The 23,070-nt window shown below is 42.7% G+C and overlaps 1 protein-coding gene across 3 annotated transcripts in view; it reads left to right on the top strand.

The window, feature by feature from the left end:
• The first annotated feature begins 5,598 nt into the window (after nucleotides 1–5,598).
• Nucleotides 5,599–23,070, top strand: part of LOC120049828 (N-alpha-acetyltransferase 40) — a 28,801-nt gene continuing 11,329 nt past the window's right edge. Inside the window, exons 1-5 of one of the 3 annotated variants that reach the window (XR_005477145.1) lie at nucleotides 5,957–5,975; nucleotides 9,259–9,354; nucleotides 9,483–9,686; nucleotides 10,556–10,649; nucleotides 10,787–11,420. Coding sequence is in view for 1 of the 3 variants with exons in the window: in XM_038996281.1 (XP_038852209.1) it covers nucleotides 5,970–5,975; nucleotides 9,259–9,354 (102 nt within the window). In the remaining 2 variants the exon portion in view is untranslated. Of the gene's footprint in view, nucleotides 5,976–8,968; nucleotides 9,355–9,482; nucleotides 9,687–10,555; nucleotides 10,650–10,786; nucleotides 11,421–23,070 lie in introns of those variants that run through there. The other 2 variants (XR_005477144.1, XM_038996281.1) reach the window with 2 other exon arrangements.

The raw sequence follows: 23,070 nt of genomic DNA, 5'->3' as shown, positions 1-23,070 counted from the left end.
AAAATATATTTAGTCTAAAATAAATCATGAAACATGTTCAAGTTGGTTGAAATAATGAAAAAACACAGTGTTGGAGAAGAAAGTAAAAGTTGATTATGTCATCAATATCATCAACCATGTGTAGTTAACTAGTGATTGTGTGAAAATCGATAGTTTTTTATAAGATAAGTTTAATGCTAGCTAGCAACTTACCTTGGCTCCTGGCAGCCACAAGGTCCTTTTGACGCTGCACTCACGTAACAGGTGGTCAGCCTGCCACGCAGTCTCTTCGTGGATTGCAATGTAATCGGCCATAATCGGCATCCAAAAAGGCTGATTACCGATTGTTATGAAAACTTGAATTCTGCCCTAATTAATCGTCCATGCCGATTAATCGGTCGACCTCTAGTATATATATTATCACTGGTGGAAATATGTTTTTGTCTGTTCAGCTGTTCGATCCTTTGGGGTGAATAAACTTGGTTGGAGCTTTTATAGAGTCCGTCAATTTCTTACTCTGATATTTAGAACCTAACACCAGGTATGCCCTGGGTTACTCTATTGTGAATGTTTTGTTTTGGGACCACTAATTAGGCAATATTTTGATAATGGTATGGGTTTCCCTGTTCATATAGACAGGGTTTGAAATCTAAAACAGCGCTAACCGGTTTTCCTCGTCTGTCTCATTCCCCTCTGTGTCATCACTAGCTTTAAGCACCAGCTGTCAGAGCAGCTCACAGATTACTGCACCTGTACATAGCCCATCTATAATTTAGCCCAAACAACTACCTCTTTCCCTACTGTATTTATTTATTTATTTATTTTTGCTCCTTTGCACCCCATTATTTCTATCTCTACTTTGCACATTCTTCCACTGCAAATCTACCATTCCAGTGTTTTACTTGCTATATTGTATTTACTTCGCCACCATGCCCTTTTTTTTGCCTTCACCTCCCTTATCTCACCTCACTTGCTCACATTGTATATAGACTTATTTTTCTACTGTATTATTGACTGTATGTTTGTTTAACTCCATGTGTAACTCTGTGTTGTTGTATGTGTCGAACTGCTTTGCTTTGTCTTGGCCAGGTCGCAATTGTAAATGAGAACATGTTCTCAACTTGCCTACCTGGTTAAATGAAGGTGAAATATATATATATTTTTTAAATTGCTTGTGTTTTCTGTGAATGTGATACGAGAGTGTGTGAGGGTAGAAATAAGTGTTCATCTTAAATTAGGATAATAATATATAGAAATTTGCATCATAAGATGATTCAAATTTGGATAATAAGTTTTAATTTAACGTTATTTTGGGGTTCCGTTCATCACTGCCCATCATAGAATATCACGGGGTGGTACTGAGCACGGGATGTTATTTTAGAAAGTAGAGGCAAGTCTATAATTTCTGGAAGTCTAGAGAACCATTGAGGATCCCATGACCGGGCAGGGTAGTGTCCGGGAAACTTCTGTTTTTTTTCCACTGGGAAAATGTTTGCTGAGCCAATGGATTGGTTGATGTGAGTACCTAAGAATTTCTAACGTTCTATATGGATTCTGTGAATATATGAAAAGATGATGCATTTTCTGTATAATTGATTACTAGAGATTTGATCAAATAATAATTGGACTAATATTCATATACTAACATGCACACCCAGAGGTAGAGGGAAATAAGGGGTGGGAAAATAATAAATACGCATTTTCTGAGTTGGTCCCTTTTATGGATCATTTGATGAAGATGAGGTTTAAGCATTATTAAACTGTCTACGAAGTCTGGGCAATTGTCTCAGTAACTGATTGGAGTGTGTCCACTTTTGGTTAACTTACCCTTGGGCGGCAGGTAGCCTAGTGGTTAGAGCGTTGGGCCAGTAACCAAAAGGTTGCTGAATCGAATCCCCGAGCTGACCCCCCCTGTATATTACATCCGGGTTGGTTTACAAACCCCATTGACAATGCATGGGAAACTGATTAGGGCCGTTAGCAAAAGAATCACCGTCTGCCGCTCAAATGAATGTGAGACAGGTAAAGAGAGAGAATAGCCAAGGAGTCCAGTAGCCTAAGGGTTGTGCCACTGGGAACTTCATGAAGAGCTGAAAGGAATGGATAGGTATAGGCCTAAGCAATATAACTTCAACATGATAGGAAGAATACTAATACTCACTTCCATATTGCTTATACCTATCCAATCCTTACAGATCTACAGTGCCATGCAGGGGCCAGACCATTGTTGTGTCTGGACAGTCCATTAGTAATTCCTGTGTAACCAAAACAGTAGTAGCCTGAAAGCCATAACAGAAATTGTCATTCGTGTAATTAATTTCATGCCCTGACCTGCTTCTCGCCTCTCTCCACAAATGCCATCTCTAGCTGCGAGACAGATTACCCCAAAAAGGGTTGTGGGCGGGGCTTACTAACGGGCCGTGTGTGTGTGTAAAGAATACACCATAGGCCTGTAGAAAACTCTCAACATATGGATGTCCACAACCATATAAAGGGATCTTGTAGGCTACACACTGGAAAGGCCTACCCAAGCAACGGTGCACATAGCCAATCATATCAAATGGCTCCTGAGTGGCGCAGTGGTCTAAGGCACTGTATCTCAGTGCTGGAGGTGTCACTACAGACCCTGGTTCGATTCTGAGCTGTATCAACTGGCTGTGATCAGGGAGTCCCATAGGGCGGCGCACAATTGGCCCAATGTCGTCCGGGTCAGGGAAGGGTTTGGCTGGGGTAGGCCGTCATTTTAAATAAGAATTTGTTCTTAACTGTCTTGTCTAGTTAAATAAAGGGGGAAAAAATCAATCAATCACTCGAAAATGCATGATGAATAATTATGGCAAGGCAGTAATTAATTTTGTAATGGTCCATCCATGCTAATGGTTCATTTGTTGAACTTGAATCGCGTCTTGTCGAGCACCGCCACCTTGTGGCCAAATGAGGTGTTGTACAACCCATGAAAGACCCGAAGATCAAAGATGAAAAGTTATAATAATTGACATTTTAAAACATTTATTTTGCCTATAATAAACAGCCTTAATGCAAGATCTTAAATAAAAAAAATCGTGTTATGTTTGTTGGAGGGAACATATTTCTACCCACTTAGTTACAGTGGGGCAAAAAAGTATTTAGTCAGCCACCAATTGTGCAAGTTCTCCCACTGAAAAAGATGAGAGAGGCCCTGTAATTTTCATCATAGGTACACTTCAACTATGACAGACAAAATGAGAAAAAAAATCCAGAAAATCACATTTAATGAATTTATTTGCAAATTATGGTGGAAAATAAGTATTTGGTCACCTACAAACAAGCAACATTTCTGGCTCTCACAGACCTGTAACTTCTTCTTTAAGAGGCTCCTCTGTCCTCCACTCGTTACCTGTATTAATGGCACCTGTTTGAACTTGTTATCAGTATAAAAGACACCTGTCCACAACCTCAAACAGTCACACTCCAAACTCCACTATGGCCAAGACCAAAGAGCTGTCAAAGGACACCAGAAACACAATTGTAGACCTGCACCAGGCTGGGAAGACTGAATCTGCAATAGGTAAGCAGCTTGGTTTGAAGAAATCAACTGTGGGAGCAATTATTAGGAAATGGAAGACATACAAGACCACTGATAATCTCCCTCGATCTGGGGCTCCATGCAAGATATCACCCCGTGGGGTCAAAATGATCACAAGAACGGTGAGCAAAAATCCCAGAACCACACGGGGGGACCTAGTGAATGACCTGCAGAGAGCTGGGACCAAAGTAACAAAGCCTACCATCAGTAACACAGGGACGCCAGGGACTCAAATCCTGCAGTGCCAGACGTGTCCCCCTGCTTAAGCCAGTACATGTCCAGGCCCGTCTGAAGTTTGCTAGAGAGCATTTGGATGATCCAGAAGAAGATTGTCATAGAAGATTGTCAAGAAGATGTCATATGGTCAGATGAAACCAAAATATAACTTTTTGGTAAAAACTCAACTCGTCGTGTTTGGAGGACAAAGAATGCTGAGTTGCATCCAAAGAACACCATACCTACTGTGAAGCATGGGGGTGGAAACATCATGCTTTGGGGCTGTTTTTCTGCAAAGGGACCAGGACGACTGATCCGTGTAAAGGACAGAATGAATGGGGCCATGTATCGTGAGATTTTGAGTGAAAACCTCCTTCCATCAGCAAGGGCATTGAAGATGAAACGTGGCTGGGTCTTTCAGCATGACAATGATCCCAAACACAGCGCCCGGGCAACGAAGGAGTGGCTTCGTAAGAAGCATTTCAAGGTCCTGGAGTGGCCTAGCCAGTCTCCAGAACTCAACCCCATAGAAAATCTTTGGAGGGAGTTGAAAGTCCGTATTGCCCAGCAACAGCCCCAAAACATCACTGCTCTAGAGGAGATCTGCATGGAGGAATGGGCCAAAATACCAGCAACAGTGTGTGAAAACCTTGTGAAGACTTACAGAAAACGTTTGACCTCTGTCATTGCCAACAAAGGGTATATAACAAAGTATTGAGATAAACTTTTGTTATTAACCAAATACTTATTTTCCACCATAATTTGCAAATAAATTCATTAAAAATCCTACAATGTGATTTTCTGGATTTTTTTTCTTCTCATTTTGTCTGTCATAGTTGAAGTGTACCTATGATGAAAATTACAGGCCTCTCTCATCTTTTTAAGTGGGAGAACTTGCACAATTGGTGGCTGACTAAATACTTTTTTGCCCCACTGTACATATTGCTGTTGGCCTAAGTGGCATCATGAAAGTTTGGATGTTGCCACACACATACCTACTTGTTAACAAAATTAAGGAAGTTTCCTTATAAAATTATTCATAAATATTATCCTGCCAACCACTATATGAAGAAATTTAAGGAAAACATCAACTCAAATGGTTCCTTTTGTAATGACCACCCAGAAACAGTGTTGCATCTTTTTTGGCATTGTATTCATGTAAGAAAACTGTGGCAAGACATCAGTAGATTTATAATTGAACACATTTATGAAGATCTTACACTATTGTGGAGAGATGTACTGCTTGGATTCTTTACCTACGATAGAAATAAGCTGAAACATTTTTATGGAATTAATTTCATTATTCTTTTGGCCAAATTTCATTTTCACAAATGTAAATTTACAAACAAAACACCACGTTTTCTTACCTTACAAAGACAATTAAATACTATACTAACAAAAAAGCTAGTGTATGTATGTCCCTTAAGGTCCTTGTGTAATGTGATATTGTACCCCCTAGCCCAATTGTCCTTTGTATATTATTTATATACACTTGTGTTCCCACATGTACTTCCTGTATTGATTTGTTGTTAATAAAGAAAAGTATATATATTTTTTAATAATAATAATAATATTACTACAGTGTAGATAGACATCACTGGGTATAAGGCTTTGGACAACCATGCCTCAAAAGCCATAAATATTTTTGGCTCGTTCAGACCCTCTTAAATACTTACCAGAATCATTATTCATATTTCCACAACAAGTGAGAAAAACATGAATACAGTTTCTTATATAGCCATTTTGCAGAGTGAATTCAGGAATAATAGTTGTCAGGTTTCTTTCTTTATTGACCCCCGACAAGCTGATGTCGTCATTTCCCCAATGCTTAAGAGGAAACGATATTCTCGTTAATGTTGGTCTGAGAAGAGTAGTAAAAGAAAGAGGGAGGAAAGGATAGAGAAAAGGGAGTAGGGCCAAGAGACGTAAATCAACCCTTTCTCTTGGCGCCAAATAATATAAAACGTGATTAAACGTCTAATTTCGTCGATTAAAGTTAATGTAAGCAATCGTGGGCATATTGTTATTTGTAGCCAGTTGAGGTAATGTGGTAGTTAGCTTGCTAAATATCTAGCAACGCAATCATTTTACCTAATCTTGCCCCACTCAAGAAACAATATTAATTTGGCGATCTATTTAGCTATATCAATACAACAGCTTTCAAGATAGGTAGCTAGTTTCTTCAAGGCGGTCGTTATAATACAGCAATATGGGGGTGAGTTTTGACCGTCTGTCCGTGTATTTGTGTGAAAAGGTGAATGCTTCCATCAAACAAAGACAGCGTCCAAAATCATGATCCCGTGAATGCGTGATGGAGAGACCACGGAATGAATGAATGGATGGCTGGCAGGCACACCGTTAACCAGCTCCAAAATAACCCCTTTTTGTGATTGTTTAAACCATATTTTTCACTGGTTTTATTTGGTCCAGTGTTGCCCCATTGCAACGCTCTCCCGTGCGGTGTGTTTGTTTTCAGGTGTGGTGCTACCTGAACTTGGTAGCCACGTAACTAGCTTGATATGAATCAATTTTCACAAAGGCTTCTTTCTCATTGTGCCACACTAGTCTAGATTAGGCAAGGTGGGAGGCTCGACTCTTAGCTACCTGTTTAGAACATTTGAGAAGTAGTAAGTAACCTGATGATTTTAAGTCACGTTTTACAACCTACATCTAGCTGGGGTAAGAAGTCGCTAACTAACATTACCTACCTAACTGTTTGTTTGTTTGCTGGCCAGCCAACTGTTTTTTGTTTGTTTGCTGGCCAGCCAACTGTTTTTTGTTTGTTTGCTGGCCAGCCAACTGTTTTTTGTTTGTTTGCTGGCCAGCCAACTGTTTTTTGTTTGTTTGCTGGCCAGCCAACTGTTTTTTGTTTGTTTGCTGGCCAGCCAACTGTTTTTTGTTTGTTTGCTGGCCAGCCAACTGTTTTTTGTTTGTTTGCTGGCCAGCCAACTTTTTTGTTTGTTTGCTGGCCAGCCAACTGTTTTTTGTTTGTTTGCTGGCCAGCCAACTGTTTTTTGTTTGTTTGCTGGCCAGCCAACTGTTTTTTGTTTGTTTGCTGGCCAGCCAACTGTTTTTTGTTTGTTGGCCAGCCAACTTTTTTGTTTGTTTGCTGGCCAGCCAACTGTTTTTTGTTTGTTTGCTGGCCAGCCAACTGTGTTTGCTTGCTTGCTAGCTCGCTGTTGGCTTGCTAGCTCGCTGTTGGCTTGCTAACTTGCTAGCTCGCTGTTGGCTTGCTAACTTGCTAGCTAGCTGTTGGCTTGCTAGCTAGCTGTTGGCTTGCTTGCTAGCTGTTGGCTTGCTTGCTAGCTGTTGGCTTGCTTGCTAGCTGTTTGTTTGCTTGCTAGCTGTGTGCTTGCTTGCTAGCTAGCTGTGTGCTTGCTTGCTAGCTAGCTGTGTGCTTGCTTGCTAGCTAGCTGTGTGCTTGCTTGCTAGCTAGCTGTGTGCTTGCTTGCTAGCTAGCTGTGTGCTTGCTTGCTTGCTTGCTAGCTAGCTGTGTGCTTGTTTGCTTGCTTGCTAGCTAGCTGTGTGCTTGTTTGCTTGCTAGCTAGCTGTGTGCTTGCTAGCTAGCTGTGTGCTTGCTTGCTAGCTAGCTGTGTGCTTGCTTGCTAGCTAGCTGTTTGCTTGCTTGCTAGCTAGCTGTGTGCTTGTTTGCTTGCTTGCTAGCTAGCTGTGTGCTTGTTTGCTTGCTTGCTAGCTAGCTGTGTGCTTGTTTGCTTGCTTGCTAGCTAGCTGTTTGCTTGCTTGCTAGCTAGCTGTGTGCTTGCTTGCTTGCTAGCTAGCTGTTTGCTTGCTTGCTTGCTAGCTAGCTGTTTGCTTGCTTGCTTGCTAGCTAGCTGTTTGCTTGCTTGCTTGCTAGCTAGCTGTTTGCTTGCTAGCTGTTTGCTTGCTTGCTAGCTAGCTGTTTGCTTGCTTGCTTGCTAGCTAGCTGTTTGCTTGCTTGCTTGCTAGCTAGCTGTTTGCTTGCTTGCTAGCTAGCTGTGTGTTTGCTTGCTTGCTAGCTGTGTGTTTGCTTGCTTGCTTGCTAGCTGTGTGTTTGCTTGTTTGCTAGCTAGCTGTTTGCTTGCTTGCTAGCTAGCTGTTTGCTTGCTTGCTAGCTAGCTGTTTGCTTGCTTGCTAGCTAGCTGTGTGCTTGCTTGCTAGCTAGCTGTGTGCTTGCTTGCTAGCTAGCTGTGTGCTTGCTTGCTAGCTAGCTGTGTGCTTGCTTGCTAGCTAGCTGTGTGCTTGCTTGCTAGCTAGCTGTGTGCTTGCTTGCTAGCTAGCTGTGTGCTTGCTTGCTTGCTAGCTAGCTGTGTGCTTGCTTGCTTGCTTGCTAGCTAGCTGTGTGCTTGTTTGCTTGCGCTAGCTAGCTGTGTGCTTGTTTGCTTGCTTGCTAGCTAGCTGTGTGCTTGCTTGCTAGCTAGCTGTGTGCTTGCTTGCTAGCTAGCTGTGTGCTTGCTTGCTAGCTAGCTGTTTGCTTGCTAGCTAGCTGTGTGCTTGCTAGCTAGCTGTGTGCTTGTTTGCTAGCTAGCTGTTTGCTTGCATGCTAGCTAGCTGTTTGCTTGCTTGCTAGCTAGCTGTTTGCTTGCTTGCTAGCTAGCTGTTTGCTTGCTTGCTAGCTAGCTGTTTGCTTGCTTGCTAGCTAGCTGTTTGCTTGCTTGCTAGCTGTGTGCTTGCTTGCTAGCTAGTTGTGTGCTTGCTTGCTAGCTAGCTGTGTGCTTGCTTGCTTGCTAGCTGTGTGCTTGCTTGCTTGCTAGCTGTGTGCTTGCTTGCTAGCTAGCTGTGTGCTTGCTTGCTTGCTAGCTAGCTGTGTGCTTGCTTGCTTGCTAGCTGTGTGCTTGCTTGCTAGCTAGCTGTGTGCTTGCTTGCTTGCTAGCTAGCTGTGTGCTTGCTTGCTTGCTAGCTAGCTGTGTGCTTGCTTGCTAGCTAGCTGTGTGCTTGCTTGCTTGCTAGCTAGCTGTGTGCTTGCTTGCTAGCTAGCTGTGTGCTTGCTTGCTTGCTAGCTAGCTGTGTGCTTGCTTGCTAGCTAGCTGTGTGCTTGCTTGCTTGCTTGCTAGCTAGCTGTGTGCTTGCTTGCTAGCTAGCTGTGTGCTTGCTTGCTAGCTAGCTGTGTGCTTGTGTGCTTGCTAGCTAGCTGTGTGCTAGCTAGCTAGCTGTGTGCTTGCTTGCTTGCTTGCTTGCTTGCTTGCTAGCTAGCTGTTTGCTTGCTGTTTGCTTGCTTGCTTGCTAGCTAGCTGTGTGCCAGTATTCCACTCTCATGCCAACACAGTGAAACTAACATTCGGACCATAAATCGTTTTTCTTTTGTAATCATATAGCTAGTCCCTCGTATGTTTTTCTAAGAAACAAGAGGCACTAAACCATGTCTCTTTGGCCTTACATCAATATTGGGACACACGTCCCTCACTTCACTCATGCACACAAACACACTACTGCTGCAGCCTTCTGCTTGAAGATTGACCAACTGACATTTTTATTTCCCATCTCTAACTGTACCTCTCTCCCCTCATACCACTCTCCAGAGGAAGTCAAACAAAGCGAAGGAGAAGAAACAGGCTCGCCTGGCGGAGAGGGCAGCCATGGATGCTGTGTGTGCCAAGGTGGACAGAGCAAATAAGGTAAGTCCTTATGTGCATTGCATCAACCAATGGTTGCGTGCCACATCATTGAATGTTTATATGCACACTAATATTCAGTGGTGTAGAGAACTTAAAGCTACAATAGGCTTTTTTCACACCCCCAACAGACAACTTCCTCCCTTGCCAAGCGGTATGACGATATCCGGTTGTCGTCTAGTCTTCCGCAAAATTCGATCATGGCGTTTTACCCAGTCACTACTCAATTTGCATGAGTGATGTGGCTATCGTTCACGAACATTCCCAGACGAAGAGATCTAAACTTGATAAAGAATACAATTTCTTCCACAAACAATATATCTTCAACTATCAAGGTAAGTTAGTGCTTGAAGTGACCAGTTGAGATAACTAGCTAGCTAACGGTAGCTAAGCCATTACCAAATTGATTAGTACAAGCTAGCAAGCTAACTTTACTTAATGTTTGTCAGACTTAGCTAGACAACTAATTAATGGTAACTATTTGGCCAGCCACTAATATGTGTATATTATTTGTTTCTAGTAAGCAACATAGCTAGCTAGACCCATCTCAGTAACATTAAGAGTAGCAATTTAAAATGATGTACGCTAATAGATTACATCTCACCTAACACTTTTTTTAATTTTCTTGCTAAAACATAATAGACCAGAAGGCAGTGGTAGTATGGACAAGGTGTCACAGGCCAATGAGGAGCCCCATTTACTGCAGGTTATGAGATATGATAGGCAGTTTAGTGCTTATTGTTGATGCGGTTGCAGTTTACCTGTATTTTGCTCATACGTATCGGTTCTCATGTACCTGGACATGCAGTAGGCCTAGTTCCTTTGTTGTTACTGATCTGAGCCTGCATAACATTTTAAAATGTAGTATAGTAAACTTTTAGTAGTTGGTCAGTTACATTTTAATGTGTGAATTGAAGAGGAGTCATGACCTTGCTGATCAAGAACAGTGTATCACAACTATGTGATGACCCCCCCCCCCCCCCCCCGCATGTTCTTTTAGATCACATTGCAAGGACCGTGTCATCATAAACTGCTTCTCCTGTTCATGTGCAGCTCAGAGATTTGTGCAATCATCTGGTGGCTCTACTCTTCCAGATTGCACATTACACCATAATGGTCAAGTTTTGAAATTGAGAATTTTTCATATTGTCATAGACAACACATTGTCTTTTTGTAGGCTCATTAATGTACATTGTTTGACCAGGGGATTTGACCAGAGCCTGCTGATTAATGGTTGAGGAAGCCAAGGACATCAGGCAGGAGTGGCATTAAATCCACTATTTACCATGCATTCCCTGGTGAGTTACAATTGTCTTTTTAAACAGGTTGCCATCCCCAGGCTGACACTTTGCCTTCACTCGTGTTGAAATTTATTGGACTAAAGTTTTATGGTCTTGACTGACATTCATCCCTTGTCTATGCTTATGTGTTTCAGGGCCTCTTCCTGACATGATGGTGCTGTCTGCTGGACCAAGTTTGAGGAGCATGAGACCGCAACCTGCCATCGCCAAGGTGCTGCATGGACTGGAAGAAATTACTCTGGTTGACTCTAGATTTGTTCCAGTGCCCCGTGGGTCAATGCTGTCTTAGTGTCCCCCAACTGTCACCTCAAGAGATTCTAAAGCGTCCAGATGCTCCTGCATTCCCCCAACTCACAGTAAAAGAAAGGCAATTGCAGTCTGCCTGTCTAAAATGGAAGGAAATGAGGAAACCATGTGTGACTGCTAGCCGGTTCAGCGAGGCATGCCACGTGCGTGGAGACTCATCTAGCCAGGCCCTAGCCATGAGGATGCTTAAAGGTGAATGGCAGGGTCTTGAGCTTGAGTCGAGTTCTGCAGGACTACTCAGAATTATTTAATGTCTCGATCAAACCTTGTGGATTCGTTGTGCACCCAGATGCACCCCATCTTGGGGCAAGCCCTGATGGGAAAGTTTGACCCTTCTGCAGCGCCATTCTTCGGGCTAGCCGAGATCAAGTGCCCTGACGTTGAGTGTAACTGATGTGAAACACATTAAGTTTGTTAACCTTTAACGAGTCACCAACCCGGATCCGGGATCACCCCCCACTCCCCCCCCACTGAGTAGCATAGCTAGCATAGCGTCACAAGTAAATTGTAGCATCTAAATATCATTAAATCACAAGTCCAAGACACCAGATGAAAGATACAGATCTTGTGAATAAAGCCACCATTTCAGATTTTTAAAATGTTTTACAGGGAAGACACAATATGTAAATCTATTAGCTAACCACGTTAGCATAAGACACAATTTTTTTACTCCAACAGTTTTTTCCTGCGTCAGTAGCTATCACTAATTCGACTAAATAAAAATATATATAGCCACTAACCAAGAAACAACTTCATAAGATGACAGTCTGATAACATATTTATGGTATAGCATAGTTTTTTTTTGAAAAATGTGCATTTTTCAGGTATAAATCACAGTTCTACATTGCAGCTGCAATCTGAAATAGTGCCGACGCAGCCAGAACAATTACAGAGACCAACGTCATATAACTAATTACTTATCTTAAAACATTTCAGAAAAATACACAGCGTACAGATATTGAAAGCCCAACATCTGGTGAATCCAAACAATATTTCAGATTTATTAAATGTTTTATAGCGAAAACAAAATGTAGCGCTAAATTAGCATAGCCACGCCAGCCAGAACCAGCTGGGCGCCCACGACCAGTTCACATGCACGACAGATATATGAAATAACATCGTAAATTGGGTCTTACTATTGCTGATCTTTCATCAGAATGTTGATCAAGGTGTCCTTAGTCCTGATGAGTCGTTCAATCCATTCATAATGGCAACTTTCCCTCTTCATTTAGCATAGGTACTGGTCGACTGGCACGGATCTGTCCAAAGTAAAAAAAGTCACAGAACGGAACACGGCAAAACTCCCGAAAAAATTCAAATAATCTGATTAAACTATATTGAAAAAACATACATTAAGATGATATGGTCACATGTATCAAACAAACTTCGAGACGGAGATAGTTTTCATCCGTAACGGCAGCAAAACAGTAGACAATCGCACCTCCAAATCGCGCGATTCAGAGAACCGGAAGTTGTCGGTCACGCCAAAGAAATAGGTCTTATTTCACGTCAGTACAAGATAAACAAAAAATTTCTCCTCTGACGTCCTCTTGACACCCAGAGGAAGACGAATGAAGTGTGTTTCGGGTCATAGGTGGCGTGACCATATATAGGCAGAGCGTTGAAGCGAGCATACACATCTTGCATTCTTCTTCTTGGTCAGGGAAAGTGCTGTCAAATGACTTCTGTTTCACTCAGAGACAAAATTGAAACGGTTTTAGAAACTAGAGATTGTTTTCTATCCAATGGTATTAATTATATGCATATAGTAAGAGCAATAATTGAATAAGAGGCAGTTTAATCTGTAGAGCAAATTATGCTAATGCGAAAACAGCACCCCCTGTATTCTCAAGAAGGACAGGCCAAGCTCAAACACAGCCACATATCACTGGCAAGTCCAGATTGGTGCGACTTCAATACAACGCTAGACGTGACATTACAGTAGAGATCATTTGGAGAGATGCTTTGATAGCAGAGATTGACCTCTACACCTACATGGATGTGTACCTTAAGATAAATATTGTTGCAGGTCAGCCAGTCTTACTTGGCAGGCACAAAATGTTGCCCAAGGAAATATACATACACTATATATTCAAAGGTATGTGGATTTGTCTATTTCAGCCACACCTGTTGCTGACAGGTGTATAACATCGAGCACACAGCCATGCAGTCTCCGTAGACAAACATTGGCAGTAGAATGGCCTTACTGAAGAGCTGTGACATTCAACGCGGCACCGTCATAGGATGCCACCTTTCCAATAAGTCAGTTAATCAAATTTCGGCCCTGCTAGAGCTGCCCCAGTAAGTGCTGTTATTGTGAAGTGGAAACGTCTGGGCGCAACATCGGCTCAGCTGCGAAGTGGTAGGCCACACAAGCTCACAGAACAGGACCGCCGAGTGCTGAAGCGCGTAAAAATTGTCTGTCCTCGGTTGCAACACTCACTACAGAGTTCCAACTACCTCTAGAAGCAACGTCCGCACAATAACTGTTAGTCGGGAGCTTCATGAAATGGGTTTAGATCACCATGCGCAATGGCAGGCTCGCCGCCATTGGACTCTGGAGAAGTGGAAACGCGTTCTCCGGCAGTCCGACAGACTAATCTGGGATTGGCAGATGCCAGGAGAACGCTACCTGCCCTAATGCATAGTGCCAAATGTAAAGGAGGAATAATGGTTTGGTGCTGTTTGTCATGGTTCGTTCTAGGCCCCTTCCAGTGAAGGGAACTCTTAATGCTATAGCATACAATGACATTCTAGACGATTTTGTGCTTTCAACTTTGTGGCAACAGTTTGGGGAAGGCCCTTTCCTTTTTCAGCATGACAATGTCCCTGTGCACAAAGCGAGGTCCATACATAAATTATTTGTCGATCGGTGTGAAGAACTCGACTGGCCTGCACAGCGCCCTGACCTCAACCCCATCAAATACCTTTGGGATGAATTGGAACGCCGACTGTGAGCCAGGCCTAATTGCCCAACATCAGTGCCCGACCTCACTAATGCTCTTGTGGCTGAATGGACTCAAGTTCCTGAAGCAGTGTTCCAACGTCTAGTGGAAAGCCTTACCAGAAGAGTGGAGGCTGTTATAGCAGCAAAGGGGGGGGACCAACTCCATATTAATGCCCATGATGTTTGACGAGCTGGTGTCCACATACTTTTGGTTGTGTACTGTATATAACTATTTACAATTGTATGTAAAGGAGATAATTTGTTAAAATAATCTTGTTTGTCTCTCCCGTGTGGCATTTGGTAGAGCATGGCGTTTGCGGGTTCGATTCCCACGGATGACCAGTAAGAAAATGTATGCACTCACTACTGTAAGTTGTTCTGGATAAGAGTGTCTGCTAAATGACTAAAATGTAAGGAACATTGTAATTGAGTATTCTACTGATTGAAGTGTGATCTTTGTTATTTTATGACAGGCTTAAACATGTCACAGAATGAATATTTAATGATAAAATCAAATGTAACAATGTTCTAACAGATGAATGCATTATGCAAATACTACATCCCAAAACACCATATTATTCGTAACCTAATACACATTCAAAATACAAATGATCCAAAATTCATCGTCTGAACAGATCAATTTATAATGATCACAAAACATGTACACGTTGGTATAAAGCTGTTATTTATAATGACATAATTAATATAACTAGTGATGCACTGATGACATTTTTGGCGATACCGATATTTAACTTGACAAAAAACCTGATACTGATAACTGATATTTAACATTTTAGCTGCCTTTTAAGCATTCTATTACAGTTAAGTAGTTAACACACATGGACGCAAGAGGTTCCAGGCTGTGTCCCATAGGGCGGCGCACAATTAAGCCAGGGTAGGCCATCATTGTGAATAAGAATTTGTTCTTAACTGACTTGCCTAGTTAAATCAAGGTTACACACCACACTGACAAAAGTTATTTTGTTGGAAACATATGTCCCAATTAGGATTTCTATGGAACGCCGTTTGGGTCTTGGCATGTCAAAAAAGATACACGTCAAATAAGCTTGTTGACCAATCAGGACCTGAATATGACTGCAGGTCACAACTAATGCGTTCATACATTTTTTATGTAGTTATTACACTCGTATTTTATATGTCACAACGATTCATCGATACGTAGGATTTGATGCTGGTAAAGTAGTCTCGCGCACCTACAGTGCCGGTCATTAAAAAAAAGCTAGCTAGCTCATGGATGCAAACAATGTTCTTCCCCAAAGACATAGCAAAACGACAATCTGTTTCAGTAGCTATAGTTAGCTAACTATATAGTGAGGTGTCATCTAAAATAACCTTAATTAATAAGACCGTTTTTATTTGATTAATGGTGGTCGGACCCAGCTATGTGAAGCTAGCCACACTAAGGATTAGCCACAATAGTGGACTTTGCGGTTAGCCTTCAAAATAAAAGTGTAATTGACAGTGATGCAAATGACTACAAATAGTAGAAATATGCCATAATTGGATAGATCATGCTAAACGAGGTTGGAATGTTATATAAAATCAACAGAAGACAATTTGTTAATTTGACGTTAATCACACTGGATGTATTATACTTTAGAAATGCATTGGGGGCATACTTATTTCACTGTACAGCTTTACCTATGGATTGTGGATCAATGACACCCAGAGAACATTAGCATTGTAGCTCTTATTGAGGGACTGTAAATTGAGCCACAATTATTGTCAACTATTCCAGAGGAAATGCAATACTGCGTAGATGTTTGAGTCTGATAACGGAGGATTTAGCGAAAAAAATATTGGGTATTGAGTAGACTGATACACCATTTCATTGATCCCCAATCCTTAGGTAAAGCTGTTACAGTGCAATATGAATGTCAATACACACAATAGGCTGACTTGGGAGATTTCACAGTCATAGTCCCACGATAAGAGCTACAACGCTAATATTTGCGTAAACTCTTCACAGTTGTGTTCTGTGGGTGTCACTGAGGAGACTGATACCCAATTTCATTGCTTCACATTCCAACCTTGTTTAACATTATCTAGTCTATATATGGCATGATTCCACCAATTGTAACCTGCATCACTTCAAAGACGGTACCTTTATTTTGAAGGAAAACGGCAAATTCCACTATTGTGCCTAATCTAGCTTCACAACACATAACCCGATCCGGTCGAGCCTCACTAGCCAGATGAAGCTATCTGGCTGCTTATAACGTTAGTTTTGGGCAACAGGGTTAAGTAGCTAGCTAGCTATTTAATTTCATGAACTGAAGTTCAATTTCAATAGGCTAACCTAGCTACCTAGCTAATACTTACAAGGATTCCTAAATCACTGCTAAGAATAGTGAACATGACTGTAGTTTCTACTAGTAATTATTTCAGGCTGGTTGTATTGGTGCTAGCTAGGTACCTACCCCAGAAGTTGCGGTCGCACAAATAATGCTTTATTACCAACGCGGTATTGTAAACACATCGTGGCCGGTGTTTGCAGACTTTTTTTGTACAGCTTTGACAGTGCCACTGATAGTAGTGGTGGCGCTTAGCTTGCACGTGCAAATTCAGAACACACAACATTCTATAATAGAATGGTGTTATTTGAGGTGTCAAATTAAAAGCTTATTTAACACGTCAAATAGTGTTATTTGAAGTGTATCTTTTTTGACATGCAAAGACCCAAATGGCGTTCCATAGTATGTCGTGACGCTATTACTGTTTAACTCCGGTAGGGCAACATCTGAACAATAGCGCACTTGGTAACATTAGTGTGTACCGGTGCTCGACCAGTCGTGAAAGCCAACATCACCCACGACAGAGAACGGTTGATTGGCAATTAATTCCATTTTCTTGGCATTAATGGATTTCGCCTTTGAGTAGTCTTGCTGAAATGCTCTTAATCTTTCAAATGACTGCTCGGCTTGTTGAATGCTCGATCCACACAGCAGACATTGTGGGCTAGGTTAGGAATGCTGTGTAGCTTAAAATTTTACGTGGGGTCATTACGTCATGTACCTACGTTATATAGGTATGCATGTCAGCTTTGACATTTGGTTTTTCACATCAGTGTTAAACTAGACATCGTGCTGATACTGATGTTGGCATTTTTAGCTAATATCGTCCGATTCCGATATCGTGCATCCCTAAATTGAACTAACAAAAATAGTATATGTTTCATGAGCTGAAATAAAGATCACAGAAATGTTCCATATGCACAAAAAGCTTATTTCTCTCATTATGTGCACAAATTTGCTTACATCCCTGTTAGTTTAGCATTTCTTCTTTGCCAAGATAATTCATCCACCTGACAGGTGTGACATATGAAGAAGCTGATTAAACAGCATAATTATTACACAGGTGCACCTTGTGCTGAGGACAATAAAAGGTGACAGATGTCTCAAGTTGAGGGAGTGTGCAGTTGGCATGCTGACTGCCTAACAGAGCTGTTGCCAGATAATTGAATGTTCATTTCTCTACCATAAGCCACCTCAAATCATTTTAAAGAATTTGGCTTGACCTGGCTCCCAAGAGTGTGGACCTATGCCCTCCCAGGCGAACCCATGGCTGTGCCCCTGCCCAGTCATGTGAAATCCATAAAATTAGGGCCTAATGAGTTTATTTCAATTGACATATTTACTTCTATGAACTGTAACTGAGTAAAATCTTTGAAATTGTTGCGTTTGATTTTATACTGAACAAAAATAACATTTCATGTGTAGTGTGTGCACTGCCGTGCTTGAGCATGTTTTCCCACTGGCTTATCACCCTTGAGAATAGGAGGGCCCTGTTAGTTCACTATTTAAGCAGCAGTTCCTCCACAGTTGATTGACACAGCTTGCCAGAGTGAGTAGGATAATGGTGTCCCAGATATGGTATTCCTTCACCCTCCTAATGGTTCTCTCTGCTAGCAATCTCAGATGTGCAATGGCTTGCGTTCGCTTGGTGTCTTTCCATGTTAGCCAAGTTGCTCTTTTGAATGGGGGAATGATGAGCGTTGCCCACACATCTGACAGCATCTTCTCTATGATGAACCCCTTGTCTACCATGAGTCCATCACCAGGCTCAAACAGCTCGAGGATTCCAGATAGACGTGTGATCTCCTGATCAGAGATGGACCCAGTGAAAACCTGGATACAAAGGTGATGGCTCCACAAGGTGCAATCCCAATCAGGCCCTTAAAGGTGGTGTGTTTTTTTGTAAGATGAAAAGGTCTCCGACTGTCAGAGAGGAGGGGTTGGCACATCTCAGCTCTGTGCAGTCCAGGATAACTGGAGTACAACTTTGAACTTGTCAGGCGTTCTTGCCTGCACCTGCTCTCTGGACATCCAAATGGGTACAGAGCCCAAGACAAGATACAGGTAGTTGGTCCAGTTTATTATAATGCAGCTTACTGTTCGGACACTCAAGCAAAATATGTCCGCCAACACCTCCTTCAGCCCAGCAGCTACTCGACAGCAGTAAAGAAAAAACTTGTCAATGAGCGGCAGCTTCCTGTTGGGCCTTGGTGTTGCGCTTCCCATTCCAGCCTTCTGGGCCTTGGACTAGTAGATTAACCTGGAGGCAGAGGGGACAATGGATTCCCAGAACACCATGAAGACCTGAGTGGGACCGGGTATAGAACCTGAAGTTATCATCAGATGCACAGAATCTTTGCAGCTGGTGAACAGAGCGCTGTTGGACTTGTAGCTCTAGCTCATTGATTCGATCCAGTGGAGCATCCAACACACCCATAGAAAAGAAAGGGGATAATTTATATAGCAAAATTGTACTATTATTCAGTTTGATTATCAGTATCATGACACAGTAAACCAACTCTAACTTAGTCTAGTTCTCAGGACAAACGTAATCAAGTATGTTATGGTAGTGCTATTTGGTTTAAGAAATGTTGGTCAAAACTAAGGGGAGGGTGGCTTAAGTGGGAGAACCGAGACTATTGTTATTTCAAAAGCTGAATACAGGTAATGCAATATCTGAACTATAGCAACCGTTTGCAGAACTACAGCGCTGAGCTACAACACATCATCAACCATCTGGAAAACCTAAGTTCACGTTACTCACCAGGGAGGGCAGGCAGTCATGGTCCATGCTGCAGTCACTTCAGAGGCACCAACACTTGTGTCCATATCGGAGACATCCACTTCCTGTTCCCAGTCGCGCACTTGCTGTATCAGGGAGAGACCGAGACTGCAGGCTCTTCCCCCAGTCGTTCCAGAGAACCGACAGGGAACTTTCAGATTTAATGCGAGAACGGCCTTTTTGTGTTATGTTGATGTTGGCCGCGTTAAAATTCAGACGATTTGTATTTGCTCTCACACAGCTGTCACGTACAGTCGCATCCTTTGTGAAGTTGTGAAACCTGAAGTATGGGTGTTTTTGTTTGTTGCTGGGACACTAGTGTCATTGGAGAGAGGACTGTGCAGCCATTATGCTAGCTTGCTAACTCTGTGCTGTTGCTAGTAACCGGAACATAAGCAACGCCGCTTTGCTGAACTTCCTTTCTACAAACCCGGAAGCGTGAAAGAATCCTATATGTAACTTTTTGGGCGACCTGACCAAATTCAGATAGTAATCTCATTGAAAGCAAGTCTAAGAAGCGATATATCTGTTCTATGTGCGCTATTTGTATGCTTCCCGTTCTTAAGTATTGTTTTTGCGTCTTTCACTTTTGGTTTTGTACATCAGCTGAAAATACAATATTTTTGATTATGAAAAAGATACAGTGCATTCGGAAGGTATTCAGACTCCTTCACTTTTCAGAAATGTTTTTACGTTACAGCTTTATTCTAACATTTATTAAATACATGTTTTTCCTCATCAATCTACACGCAATACCCCATAATGACAAAGCAAAAACAGATTTTTAGAAGTGTTTGCAAAGTGTTAAAAAAAACAGATCAGGTCCATCCTGTTTCCATTGATCATCCTTGAGATGTTTCAACAACTTGATTGGATTCGACCTCTGGTAAATTGATTGGACATGATTTGGAACGGCACACACCTGTCGACAGTCTTTTCCCCCCCTCATCAATCTACACACAATACCCCATAATGACAAAGCAAAAACAGGTTTTTAGAATTTAGAAACTTAAATATCACATTTACATAAGTATTCAGACCCTTTACTCAAATCAAAGTTTATTTGTCACGTGCCCCAAATACAACAGGTGTAGACATTACAGTGAAATTCTTACTTACAGGCTCTAACCAATAGTGCAAAAAAGGTATTAGGTGAACAATAGGTAAGTAAAGAAATAAAACAGTTAAAAGACAGGCTATATACAGTAGCGAGGCTACATACAGACACCGGTTAGTCAGGCTGATTGAGGTAGTATGTACATGAATGTATAGTTAAAGTGACTATGCACATATGATAAACAGAGAGTAGCAGTAGTGTAAAAGAGGGGGTTGGTGGGACACAATGCAAATAGTCCGGGTAGCCATTTGATTACCTGTTCAGGAGTCTTATGGCTTGGGGGTTAAAACTGTTGAGAAGCATTTTTGTCCTAGACTTGGCACTCCAGTACCACTTGCCATGCGGTAGTAGAGAGAACAGTCTATGACTGGGGTGGCTGGGGTCTTTGACAATTTTTAGGGCCTTCCTCTGACACCGCCTGGTGTAGAGGTCCTGGATGGTCCTGAAGCCCCAGTGATGTACTGGGCTGTACGCACTACCCTCTGTAAATGCCTTGCGGTCAGAGGCTGAGCAATTGCCGTACCAGGCAGTGATGCAACCAGTCAGGATGCTCTCGATGTTGCAGCTGTAGAACCTTTTGAGGATCTCAGGACCCATACCAAATATTTTTAGATTCCTGAGTGGGAATAGGCTTTGTCGTGCCATCTTCACAACTGTCTTGGTGTGTTTGGACCATTCTAGTTTGTTGTTGATGTGGACACCAAGGAACTTGAAGCGCTCAACCTGCTCCACTACAGTCCTGTCGATGAGAATGGGGGCGTGCTCGGTCCTCCTCTTCCTGTAGTCCACAATCATCTCCTTAGTCTTGGTTATGTTGAGGGATAGGTTGTTATTCTGGCACCACCCGGCCAGGTCTGGCACCTCCTCCCTATAGGCTGTCTCGTCGTTGTCGGTGATCAGGCCTACCACTGTTGTGGCGTCTGCAAACTTAATGATGGTGTTGGAGTCGTGCCTGACCATGCAGTCGTGGGTGAGCAGGGAGTACAAGAGGGGACTGAGCACGCACCCCTGGGGAGCTCCAGTGTTGAGGATCAACGTGGCAGATGTGTTGCTACCTACCCTCACCACCTGGGGGCGACCCGGCAGGAAGTCTAGGATCCAGTTGCAGAGGGAGGTGTTTAGTCCCAGGATCCTTAGCTTAGTGATGAGCTTTGAGGGTACTATGGTGTTGAACGCTGAGCTGTAGTCAATGAATAGCATTCTCACATAAGTGTTCCTTTTGTCCAGGTGGGAAAGGGCAGTGTGGAGTGCAATAGAGATTGCATCATCTGTGGATCTGTTTGGGCGGTATGCAAATTGGAGTGTGTCTAGGGTTTCTGGGATAATGGTGTTGATGTGAGCCATTACCAGCCTTTCAAAGCACTTCATGGCCACGGACGTGAGTGCTACGGGTCTGTAGTCATTTAGGCAGGTTGCCTTTGTGTTCTTGGGCACAGGGACTATGGTGGTCTGCTTGAAACATGTTGGTATTACAGACTCAATCAGGGACATGTTGAAAATGTCAGTGAAGACACCTGCCAGTTGGTCAGTACATGCCCGGAGCACACATCCTGGTAATCCATCTGGCCCCACAGCCTTGTGTATGTTGACCTGTTTAAAGGTCTTACTCACGTCGGCTACGGAGAGTGGGATCACACAGTCGTCCGGAACAGCTGATGCTCTCATGCATGCCTCAGTGTTGCTTGCCTCGAAGCAAGCATAGAAGTGATTCAACTCGTCTGGTAGGCTCGTGTCACTGGGCAGCTTGCGGCTGTGCTTCCCTTTGTAATCTGTAATAGTTTGCAAGCCCAAGCCACATAAGACGAGCGTCGGAGCCGGTGTAGTATGACTCAATCTTAGCCCTGTATTGACGCTTTGCCTGTTTGATGGTTCGTTGCCGGGCATAGCTGGATTTCTTGTAAGCTTCCTGGTTAGAGTCCCGCACCTTGAAAGCGGCAGCTCTACCCTTTAGCTCAGTGCGAATGTTGCCTGTAATCCATGGCTTCTGGTTGGGGTATGTACGTACAGTCACTGTGGGACGACGTCCTCGATGCACTTATTGATAAAGCCAGTGACTGATGTGGTGTACTCCTCAATGCCATCGGAAGAATCAAGAAACATGTTCCAGTCTGTGATAGTAAAACAGTCCTGTAGTTTAGCATCTGCTTCATCTGACCACTTTTTTATAGACCGAGTCACTGGTGCTTCCTGCTTTAATTTTTGCTTGTAAGCGGGAATCAGGAGGATAGAGTTGTGGTCGGATTTACCAAATGGAGGGCGAGGGAGAGCTTTGTACGCGTCTCTGTGTGTGGAGTACAGGTGATCTAGAATGTTTTCCCTCTGGTTGCACATTTAACATGTTGATAGACATTTGGTAGAACTGATTTAAGTTTCCCTGCATTAAAGTCTCCGGCCACTAGGAGCGCCACCTCTGGTTGAGTGGTTTCCTGTTTGCTTATTTCCTTATACAGCCGACTGAGTGCGGTCTTAGTGCCAGCATCTGTCTGGTGGTAAATAAACAGCCACGAAAAGTATAGCTGAAAACTCTCCAGGCAAGTAGTGTGGCCTACAATTCATCACAATATACTCTACTTCAGGCGAGCAAAATCTAGACTTCCTTAGATTTCTTGCACCCGCTGTTGTTTACATATATGAACAGATCCCCCCCCCGTCTTACCGGAGTGCGCTGTTCTATCTTGCCGGTGCAGCGTATATCCCGCTAGCTGAATATCCATGTCGACATTCAGTCACGATTCCGTGAAACATAGGATATTACAGTTTTTGATGTCCCGTTGGTAGGATATTCATGATCGTACCTCGTCTAATTTATTGTCCAATGATTGCACTTTGGCGAGTAGTATTGACGGTAACGGCAGCTTTCCCACTCGCCTTCTCTGGGTCCTGACGAGGCATCTGGCTCTTTGTCCTCTGTACCTGCGTGTCTTCCTCTTGCAAATAACGGGGATGTCGGC

This window comes from Salvelinus namaycush, chromosome 6, assembly GCF_016432855.1.
Source record: "Salvelinus namaycush isolate Seneca chromosome 6, SaNama_1.0, whole genome shotgun sequence".
Lineage (NCBI taxonomy): Eukaryota > Metazoa > Chordata > Actinopteri > Salmoniformes > Salmonidae > Salvelinus > Salvelinus namaycush.
The sequence above is the reverse complement of the archived record's forward strand: the minus strand, read 5'-3'. Positions and strand labels throughout refer to the sequence as shown.